Consider the following 12259-nt stretch of genomic DNA (forward strand, 5'->3'; position numbering starts at 1 on the left):
AGCTGTGAAAAATCATTTTTTAAAAGCCTTCAGGTATCTGAAAATCCCATGAAGACATAAAGATCTGGTAATCTGGAATTGAGCTCTCAATGTGGGGCCGATTGTTACTTTGGGGTCATTTACTGGTTCTGTTTGAGAAATTTGCCCAGACAGAGAGTTATTAGCTCTCAGTAATGAGAAATCATCTGAGATTTTAGTGGTCTCTTGTGTTTATAGTGACAAAATTAAAGACTTTATGAGCCTGAAACACATGGTAAATTATCCCTGTCATCCCTGAAGCTGTGCAGGGCAAGAACCTAAAATGCTTAGCCCAAAACTATTCGGAAAAAAAAAAACCTAAATTTTTAGCAATCATTCCTGGAGAGGCAAAAATAGATTTCAGAAACTGTTAGGGAAGGGGCCCACAGGATGTTTTCAAATTCCACTAAAAACACTGGTGAGTGACCAGAATGAAATAATAGACTTGAGTGTTATTACCGAAGTTGTGATGCAGCCTTAATTCCTTGGTTGCTTTAAGTTCTGAATACCCCATTCTGTCCTCCTACTAAAGAAACAAAGAACCTTATCACTAGGAGGATATCATGTGAAGTCCCATGAATTTTTTGACAAAATATCCAGCATTAGATTGAAAATTACCAGGCATGACAATAAACAAGACAATGTGACAGAGGACCAAGGGGGGAAAAAAAAAGAACTTGATGGTCTAGATGCACAGATGATTCAGATGCTATGGTAGATAAGGACATTAACATAACTTTGACAGTTTTGTTTTGTTAGGTCTTTAGCGTTTCCTACATTTATAAACTCATCTGTTTGCCATCTGCAAACAGATTATTTTACTTCTTTCTTTCCAATTTGGAAGCTTTCTTTTTCTTGCCTAATTGTTTTGGCCAGGATTTCTGGTACTATGCTGAGTAGAAGTGGTGTGGTGGTCATCCTTGCCTTGGTCCTGATCTTAGAGGAAAAACTTTTGATTTGTTGACACTGAGTATATTAACTGTGGGCTTGTAATGTATGGTCTTTACTATGTTGAGATACCTTCCTACTATACCAAGTTTACTGACAGTTTTTATCATGAAAGGGTAATGAATTTTGTCAAATGTTTTTTATGTATATATTTCTATGATCATGCAATTTTTATCTGTCATCCTATAAATTTGATATATCATATTAATTGATTTATGTTCAACCATTCTTGTTCAGAGGTAAATCCCACTTGTTAATGAGGTCTCATACTTTTAATGTATTGTTGAATTGGTTTGCTAGTATTTTGTTGAAGATTTTTGATTCTGTGTCCTCCAAGGATATTGGGGTGTGGTTTTCGTACAGTGTCTTTGCTCTGGTTTTAAAGCTGCTGGGCACAAAATCAACATCAGTTGCATTTCTATATGCTAACAATCAGCTATTCGAAAAGGAAATTAAGAAAACAATCCCATTTCCAATAGCAGCAAACCAAGGAGATAAAAAACTTATACACTGAAACTGTAAAACAGTGACAAAAGAAATTAAAGAAGTCAGTACTAAATGAAAAGACAACTTGTATTCATGGACTGGAAGAATTAATATTATTAAAATAGCCATACTACTCAAAGTGGTCTACAGACTCAGTGCAATCCCTGTAAAAACCCCAATGATATTTTTTACAGAAATAGAAAACAATCTTAAAATTCCTACGAAGCCACAAAGATCCCAAAATAGTCAAAGCAATCTTGAGAGAAAAAAAGCAAAGCTGGAGGTATCATACTTCTTGATATCAAATTACAAAGCTATAGCAATTAAAATGGTATCTTACTAGTATAAAAGCTGACATATAGATCAATGGAACAGAATAAAGAGGCCCCAAATAGACCTACATGTATACCATTGACTGATTTTTAACAAGAATGACATGAATGTGCAATGGAGAAAGAATCATTTCTTTAACAAATGGTGTTAGGAAAACTGGATATACACATGCAAAAGAATGAAACTGGACCTTTATCTTACACCATATGTAAATATCAACTCAAAGTGTATTAAAGAGTTAAAAGTTAAGGCTTAAAACAATAAAATCATAGAAGAAAATACAGGAGAAAAGCTTCATGACATTAATCTCTGCAATGACTTCTTGAAAGAGACACCCAAAGCACAAGCAACAAAAGCAAATATATAGAAGTGGGACTGTATTACACCAAAAAGCTCCTGCACAATGAAGGAAACAATCAACAAAATGAATAAATGACCTATGAAATGGGAGAAAATATTGGCAAACCATATATTTGATAGTGGTTAATATCCAAAATACTGTAGGAACTCCTTCAATTCAATAGAAAAAAAAATACAAATAATGGATAAAAATGGGCAAACAACTTGAATAGATATTCCTCCAAGGAGGACACACAAATGGCCAACGCATGTATGAAAAGGTGCTCAACATCACTAATCATCAGGGAAATGCAAATCAAAACTACAATAAGATATTACCTCATACTTGTCATGATGGCTATTATTAAAAAAACAAAAGATAACTGTTGGTGAGAATATGGAGAAATTGGAACCCTTGTATACTGTTGGTGGAAATCTAAAATGGTGCAGTCACTATGAAAAACATATGAAGGTTCCTCAAAAATTAAAATAGAGCTACTATATGACCCAGCAATGCCACTAATGGGTATATATTCAAAAGAATTGAAATCAAGATCTAGAGGTGATATCTTCAGTCCCATGCCCATTGATGCATTATTCATAATAGTCAATATATGGATAAAACCTAAATGTCCATCATCACTTGGATAAAGAAATGTGGTATATACATGCAATGGAATATTATTCCACCTTAAAAAAGAAGGAAATTCTGCCATATGCAACAACATGTATGAATTGGAGGATATTATGCTAAATGAAACAACCAGTCATAGAAGGACATATGTTGCCTGATTCCAACTATATGAAATATCTGAATAGTCAACTCATAGCAACAGGGAGTAGAATAGTGGTTTCTAGGGGCTGTGGGGAGAAGGGAATAAGAAGTTGTTGTTCAATAGGTATAAAGTATCAGTTACACAAATGAGTAAGTTCTAGAGATGACGTATACAACTCTGCATCTATAGTTAATATTACGTAAGCATTTAAAAATTTGTTCAGAGGGTAGATCTCATGTTAAGTGTTCTTACCACAGTAAAAAAAAAAAAAAAAAAAAAAAAAAAAAAAAACAGAAAAAAACCTCAAAACTTTGACTAATGTGTTCAAGAAAATGTGGAAAAAATGGGCTGAAACGATGAAGAAATGTAGCTACTATCTGATAATTGAAACCTATATGTTTCTTTTATATTTTTTTTAATGTTTATTTATTTCTGAGACAGAGACAGAGCATGAGTGGGGGAGGGGCAGAGAGAGAGAGAGAGAGAGAGAGAGAGAGAGAGGCAGACTCAGAAGCAGGCTCCAGGCTCAGAGCTATCAGCACAGAGCTGGATGCGGGGCTCAGACTCACAAACCATGAGATCATGACCTGAGCCAAAGTTGGTCGCTCAACCAACTGAGCCACCCAGGCACCCCAAAAACCTGTATGTTTTTTATTCAATTTATTTAAACTAAACAACAACAAAAAAAACCGAATATACCTATTTCTCCCAACCCACTTCCCACCTCTGGCAACTATTAATCTGTTTTCAGTTTCTGTGAGCTTTTTATTTTTCTTTATTATTGTTTTTTTTTAGATTTCACATATAAAAGAGTTCAATATTTGTCCTTTTCTGACTGACTTATTTCACTTAGCATAATGCCCTCAAGGTCCATTCATTTTGTGACAAATGGCAAGATTTCATTCTTTTTTAATAGCTAAACAATATTCTATTGTTTATATATACCACAATTTCTTTACCCATTCATCCATCGATGGACACTAAGGTTGGTTCCATATCTTGGCTATTACATATAATGCTGCAATGAACATACGGAGGTGCATATATCTTTTCAAATTAGTGGGGGTTTTTTGTTTCCTTTAGATAAATACTTAGATTTGGAAGTTAAGAGCTCAACAGCTAGATTTAACAGCAAATTAAAGTAGAATATAGGATTGGTGAGTGGAAGGAAGAAGAATTAAAAGTATGCAAATACACTGAGGCAGAGATAAAAAGAAATATATAGAAAATGTGTAGGATAAAGGACACCTAGAGTACACATTTCTCACATATATTTAAATGGAGTCTGAAATGGAGAGGAAAAAAAATGGGGCAGAATCATTATTTGGAAAAAAATCCTGGCTGAGAATTTTCCAAAACTAATGAAAGATATATACCAGTAGATTCAAAAAGCTCTAAGACCTAAACAGAACAAACAGAAATAAAACCAAAGCCAAAGGTTGGCACATCAAAATAGACCTCCTGAAAAGCAACAACAAATAGAAAAATTTTAAATCCCAGCAGGTTATTTTCTGGATATTGATAAGTTGATTTTATGGTAAAATTTAAATGGAAATTCAGAGAGGAAGAGAATTGGGAAGGCAATCATGAAGAAAAACAGAGCAGCAGGATATATTCTATAAAAGGTCAGAATTTATATATAATCGTCAAAAATTAAGCTATGCTCGCATTGGTGTGGGGAAAGAAAAATATATTTATATTACATAACAGTGAATACATAAAGAAATATATAATCACCTGATTTATAAAAACGATGGCAATGTGGTTCAATGAGTAAAGGATGGTCTTTTAAGTACATAAAGCAGGGAAAATTGGACATATGTAAAAAACAAAAACAAAACAAAATACTTGACCTTAAATTCATATCATACACAGAAGCCATATCCAAATTGATTGTAGATTAGTTGTGAAAGATAAAACAATAGAGTTTTTAAAAGTAAACACAAAATTAGAGAGAGTTTGAGCAGATGAGTGGGGAATAAGATCCAGGCTGGATTTCAATGCTGGCTCTTTGAGGCCATAAGAATTTGGCTTTGTTTAAACATCCAATAATTATACAGACACTACTGAGCTGTGTCTGAAACTCCTCATTTTTACAAACTAGTCAAAATAATTGTAGGTCTGTGAAAAAATGCTGATCAGGATGAATGAGGTGCATAAAAGATACAGGTGTTTTATTTAGATATATATTCTGCTCTTTTAATTTTGATTTTGCCGGAATTAGCTAACAAAATAAGACTACCTTGTGCAAACACTCTTGTCTCACTTTCATCACAATGATTTAATCCAAAAAATGCAGCTGAGAGCTGCACCTTAATCACAAATCTCAGTTAAGTTCTCAAAATATAATCCAGATGTTGTCCTCTTTGGGCACTTCTATCCTCACCACACATTATTTTTAAAGACTCAACATGTGTCCAAATTCAGTCATAAGAAAACATTGAAAGCACCAGAGCAAGTCATGTAAATTTCACTAGTAGATGCCCTTGAAGGAGGCAAAATTTGAAGTAGCTTTAGAATTGTCAGAAAACAACATAGTGACAAATACAGAATTAAAAATGAATACTTGCATGAACCTTAACACATTGGAGAAGAGTGTTTTACTTTTCTTATGCTACATGGTTTAACACATGTGACTGGCTTTGTATTCAGCATCTCTTCTTGCCCCAGTCCCTAAACCTGAAGCTGAATTTGACACCTTTTTCTACTGAACACAAAAGCAAAATATCACATAAAAATCATTAGTGACCAATTGGAGATTCTGAGGGAAAACAGAACTTTTACTTTCAAACCTGACACTGCAAACAACTTAAAAGTTTAATTAGAAACGTGTATTTTCTTCTAAGTCTCTCTCTGACCACACTTCCAACCTAGGATTTTCTCCTTGTTCCATTTGCTCTTTCTGCTGCCTCTTAAATACCTATTTCTCAGATTTATCACATTCCCCATTATGTTCAGATCCCCAGAATGCATAGATTACATCTTTGCTCACACAGGTGGCAGTTCCAGCAAGTTAGACAGTCCTTTCTAGCACTACTTATCTCCAATAACCCTGTGAATAAAATACTCTTTCTCATTTATACCTCTCCTACAAAAAATATCTGCATCCACCTCAAAAAATCTCAAGGAGAAGACAACACCAGAATGTACTTGTGATACTCAGGGCTCCACTGACTACTGCCTTAAACTCCTCTCCCAACTAAGGAATAAAAGGACCTTCTCAATATTCTCTTCTGGGTAGTGTTTCTGATCCAGTCTGATGACTTGCTTTGAAGAAAGTCACTTTTTAATTCTGGAGTTGTCCCTATCAGTAGAGTCAGGCAAAGTTATAGTTTGACCAGTAGAGGTTAGTAGGTATATCTCAAGGTCACGGAATATGCAGTTAGTGCTATAAAAGGGGGAAGGGGTACAGAGGTGAACTCAGAAGTTCAGTCCTCATCACATTTCATCCTGAGTCAGAGCCCACCTGACAGAAACATCTTTAGGTGGGTACTTCTTCCACTTTAGCTACTAATTCTGGTATCTCTGCCTTACTTTCAAACTGCTCTCATTTCATGAGCTTAATTTCTCTATGACAAGAATATAGTTTCTACCCTTAAAAAAACTAAAATGAGTGTGGCTTCATGTTTCTACTTCCTAGTCTTGGGAAGTCCATTGTTTTTATTTCCAAATCTGCTTCTTCATGTCCCTCTTGGTCATATCAGCTCAGTGTAGGACAACCACCAGGCCAGAATTAAATTAGTGGGCAATTTCAGTGCCCAGGGCAAGTTTCTGAAGGTCAATTTCTTCCTGTTCTCTTTAGTACATATGACCTCAGGCAGCTAAACCACATGTGAGTAATCTGCAAATGGCCCACTTTGAACTGATAACAGAAGTTTCAAGTCAGTGATTCCATTTTATCTACTAAGGGTGGGCATTATTACCTCTAATCTTCTTCCTCCTGAATCAGCTTCACTAAGAGACAGATAGAAGGGGTAAATTTTTCGTTTTAAATGAATTCAAGGTCTTTCCACGAAGGCTTATTTATAAATTGCTCTTGAAGTGACTACCTCTGGGTAATCTAACATTTTCTCCACATCATCTTATCACAAATCTTATTACAAAGTCTCTGGAGTTCTAACATATATGTAGAAGTCTTTTATTACCTGCCTTTTTGACTTATGATCAGAATCTTGTCATCTTAATCCTGGTTATTTTCCACTTTATAACATATTGCCCCCCAAACAAAGACATGTCCACCTTATGTAATTCTTAGCACTGGTCTTGAAAATGATTTTGTAATCTTTCTCATTTCTCTACTTTATACCTCTTACTCCTGAGAATTTCAGTGGTATATTCTAACCACAAATCAAAATATTTTTCTGATGTCATGGGCATTGCATTCCCCATACATTTCTCTCTTTTCTGGTAGCTTTTGACCTCAAAAAAATCATTCTAATACTTGGTTGATGACCAAATAACCCAATAGAGTACTTTCTCCAAGAAACTCTACATCTACAGACAACATCTGCCATGGATATCTTATTAGAATCTTGGAAAGATTTTGATATTAAGAAATTGGTTAACTTCTGTAGTTCAATTATATATTCATTACTAGCTCAAGACTTTAGAATATCATTTATTGATTCTCTCACTCAATACATGAAATGGTACATGAATTTAGCACTTTATTTTAATCTTCAGTATTAAACTTTGCAAATACTCATAATGTTTCTCTCCTATGAAGTCATACGCCAACTATCATCATGGTTTGTGCCATTTGGCAACTATAGTGTGGAAACACTCTTGTTTCACTTTCATCATGATGATTTAATAAAAAATACATATGAGAACTGCACCTTAATCACAAATCCCAGTTAAGTTCTCAAAACATAACCCAGATTTTGTCCTTTGGGGGGACTTCTATGCTCACCACATATTAGTCTCAAAGAAAGACTCAACATGTGTCCAAATTCAACCATAAGAAAACACTGAAAATATCAGAGTGAATCATGTGGATTTCACTAATGAGTTTTGTGGGGAGACAGAGAGCAAAGCTAGCACTGAGAACCACACTATAATCAGGTTAGTTTTTAAAAATTCCATCTATGGATGTCTGGTCTTCCAAGACCCTATTTGGTTAAACTGTTAATCTGTTTCCTTTTCTTTTGACATCTCTACCTTTTTCTCATATCATACATCATAACCTGCCACCTTTTACAAACACCCTTTCCAGGCATGTGGACTTGGATTCTGCCTCCTTTTCATGTGGAACAATACCATCAGGCCATCTGGTCTTCTCCAGACCTCTTTGGAATGTTATGGATTCTTCATTATATGATAAAGTTTTTCAAGGGTTTCTTCACATTTCTTGTATTAGTTATCAAATATTCTAATTGAACTATTCTCACATGATCTAATTTATAATGTTCCTCTACTCATTCTATAGCATATTGTAAACATAAGTTTTGTAGAGTTGGCATAACGTGTATTTATTTCAACTACAAAACTTTAGTCACATAAAACGGACATGCTAAAACTGTTTAAATGTATGCTCTTAAAAATGTGAAATTTAAAAAATTATTTTATTGGGCTAAAAATGCTTAACATGAGATTATCCTTTTAACAGATTTTTAATTAATAATACAGTATCGCTATCTATAGTGACAATGTTGTATAATATATCTCTAGAACATATTAATCTTGCATAGCTGAAATTTTATTATATTATTGATTTTATTGATTATTGATTTTATTTATACATTGATTGGCAACTATCCATTTCTCTGGCTTCCAACCCCTGACAACAACAATTCTATTTTTTGCTTCCATGAGTCTAATTTACATACGTCCTATAAGTGGAATCATGGAATATTTGTCCTTCTGTGACTGATTTATTTCATTTAGCAGAATATCCTCGAGGTTCATCCATGTTGTCACATATAGTAGGCATGCAAAAGAATGAAACTGGACCCTTCCCTTACATCATACACAAAAATCAACTCAAAATTAATTACAGACTTAAATATAAGATCTGAAATTGTAAAACTCCTAGAAGAAAACATAGGTGAAACTCTTATGCAAGGCTAATTATATGGTATATTTTTGTTGATATATGAAAGTTTGTGTAGTCTTTTATAAATCTCTATGTTACCAAAAGTATTACCATAACTAACATTAAAATACATATACATGTAAATATCCTACTGTATTATTTTCTAGAGAGTGGATAATATTCCAGTCATTTTAGTAGCAAGTCTACCGAACATTAAAATATAGTAGATGCTTGCATTTAATTACTATGGATAATGATATTTATTATAAGTTGATAATTTTACTTACATCTTTCAGATGACCAAAAGTTGGTTTAGCTGTATGGAGCATAAGTTGCTTGGTCACTGGGTCTAATTCTAAAGGAAAACCAAAGAAAATATTTAGAATGTACTCAAAAGTAGTAAAAAAATAAACAAAGAGTGGAAAAGTTGTTAATATTTATCAATATTTTTATATGGAAGACCAAATTGGATTTCCCCTAATAATAAAATTGACCAGTCATTTGTACTTTTTCCTAAATTCACATTCACGGGCACTCTGATCATCACAGAGAATTTTAGCAAAAATTAATCTAATTTGTACAATGTCTAACTTCATAATCAGAAATTACAAAGTATTCTATACTTAAAATGTGGCAGACATGTTATTACAGACATGTAATATCAGTGTCTCTTTGTTATTACAATGCCACATGTAATTTCATGTCTGTAAGATTATTGGTTGACTACCCCAAAGCCATTACATTATCCCTTGCCAAAATCACTTTATGAGAAGTTAAAAACACGAGATTATTTGCTTTTTCATGCTCCTAGAATCTCATTCTCCTAAGGCATAGGCATGTGGATAAACATAATGATAATTTATCATCCAAATGGGAAAACATTTGAGAATAAAGAGGAATTATTTATAGTTGTTCTTGGACAATAGAGTGAGAATACCAGAAATTTAACCAATGGGATTTAAGAGGTAGTGTGCTGGGAGACTTTTGGGGAAATCTAAATTCCAGGATTTAAAAACAGTCTGCAATGGGCAACTGCCTGTTATGTTCTGGACAAAGCTGTATTGGATCACAGAGCCTGCAGCAGCATTCTGGATGCATGAAAAGACAAGACTATGGACAACAGCCAACACATTGAGGATAGCACAGTGAACAGACAGAGAATCTTTGCTGACATCATTGGATAGTTTGCCTCTTCTTACATAATAAATAACTTTATCCTTTTAATTAGGTGTCTCTTTCAACTCGTGCCAAAAGCATCCTAAATAATATATTCATTAATATTAATATATACTAAAATTTGGGACCATGATATTTCATGTGCAATCCATTCAATTAACTATTGGACAAACTTTTTGATCATTTTTCCTCCTTAGTTTTATGTAGTCTTTATAATCTCTGTCTTCTTCAATATTGGAATATATGATGAATCTACCAATATTTTTAAGGTAAAGAGGTCAGTGTCAAAACACACTATGTAATATCAGCAAACCTATTAGCCAATTTTATAGTTGGCTTAAAAATCAATTACTAATTAAAATCATGATGTTAACTTAGTATCTTGAAAAATAAAAGTTGCTCTAAGTAACAGAATTTAAAAAAACACTGGAGTAGTTAATAACTCAAATTCATTTGACTGTAATATTAGAACACATTTAAGTTAGCTAAACTAAAAAAGTATATACTTGAAAAGGGCATACAAAATAAAAAGAGTAGAGTGACAACATGGCATAAATATGGGATAAGAAATATTAGGAAACAAGGATGCTAGCTTTGTACATTGGAAACTATGCAATCCTTCTCATACTGTTGCACTTGCTTCCTCTTAAAGTATCTGTCCACTTTCTTCACTGCCTCATTTTATATAACATTAATATGAGAGGCCCCCAAATCAACTTGACATAATCTTATAATTCAGGAAACTACCAGTTGACCCAGTGCTTATGACAGAGTTCATTTATTGATAAAAGATAATTGGCTTGTCCCAACCTATAAATTTGTTCACATCAATTAAGGATACATCCCTAATTTGATACATCAATTAAAAGAGACTGATTAAGGAGCTCTTTTTTCTGGGTCTGTGAGTGGGAAACAGAAATGAAATTGGTATAAGAAGCCAAGGAAACTCAAAGTTGATTGAGCATATTAAATGCTAGACACCACCAGACAAATTTCATGTTATTTTGTGCAATTCTCACATAATTTCTACAAGATAGGTATTCTTGCACCATTTCACAAATGAGAAATTGAGGCCTCAGGAAAATTAAGCAAGTGACATTGCCAAGATTTTAGCCAAAGTTTGTCTATCTCAAAAAAAGGTAGAAAATGGATAATGACCTCATTTTAAGTCATAGATATAGTTTCCACTTTTGTTTTTCATTAACAGAAGACACATCACAGAATTGTATGGATTTTTCCTCAGTTTTATGGGTATAAAAGTATAGGAACATCATTGTTGTAATAGATGTTAGCATTAATATTCATGTTTTTTTAAACACCATCCTTAGGTTGTCCAGATAATGATATTGCATTTAATAATTTAGAATATCAAGCAATTTATATCAGAGAAAAGAACACATAGCTAAATTGTAACTAGGAAGCAGTTTTTGATGTGCCTATAGCATTATCATAACTTTTAAGTTGTAGTTGTAATAGCAAATAAAAGTAGTCTGGGAGTGAGTGGTCAGTCATAAGCCAACTTTTGGGACTGAGTTGCCTCTCTTCACCTCCATTAACTGCTCAGACAAGAATTAAAAGTGGGAAGATGCCATCTGTGAATTGCACTCGATTCTGACATACAGAATTTTCACTCCTTTTCTAACAATGTTTTAACAAGCAAAGAAGCACGCTTTTGCAAAGGTGTAAGCAGAAATGCCATGTGATTCCATTTCAGTAATTATGATAGCCATAAAATAATTATTGTTTCCTTTTTTTTTTTTTTTTTGAGGCTTCAGAGAGATCTCAGGAAGGACAGCTAAAAAAAGTAATGTCAGATTGATCTACAGGATGTGATTCAAAGGGCCCTGCTGTTAGCAGGTTTTTCTGAAGAAGAATGCCTTCAAGAGTTGACATATTTTTATTACAGTGCTTACATGAAGCTCTGAAACCTCAGGAATTGTTATAGAAATGGTACTGGGACTGAGTCCAATGAACAAAAAATTGAAAAAAAATAAGGGTTTCTGAAAAAATGATTATAGGATGTTTTTCATTTATTCTGAAAATGTAGTGAAATATATTGATACACTCTTTAATGTTACACTAACCTTACATTTCTGGAATAAACCCAACTTGGTTGTGATAAATAGCCATTTGTATATATTTCTGGAGT

General features: G+C 33.5%; 1 protein-coding gene across 4 annotated transcripts in view; it reads right to left on the reverse strand.

Annotated features, from left to right (window-relative positions):
* CNBD1 (cyclic nucleotide binding domain containing 1) overlaps positions 1 to 12259 on the reverse strand; it is a 492838-nt gene that overhangs the window by 34303 nt on the left and 446276 nt on the right. For 3 of the 4 annotated variants that reach the window (XR_015246579.1, XM_086695101.1, XM_086695102.1), the window contains exon 11: positions 9222 to 9289. Coding sequence is in view for 3 of the 4 variants with exons in the window: in XM_086695101.1 (XP_086551227.1) it covers positions 9222 to 9289 (68 nt within the window). In the remaining variant the exon portion in view is untranslated. Of the gene's footprint in view, positions 1 to 476; positions 545 to 9221; positions 9290 to 12259 lie in introns of those variants that run through there. The other variant, XM_086695103.1, reaches the window with a different exon arrangement.

Source organism: Puma concolor, chromosome F2, assembly GCF_028749965.1.
Source record: "Puma concolor isolate L17-30 chromosome F2, mPumCon1.1.hap2, whole genome shotgun sequence".
NCBI classification, from domain to species: Eukaryota; Metazoa; Chordata; class Mammalia; order Carnivora; family Felidae; genus Puma; species Puma concolor.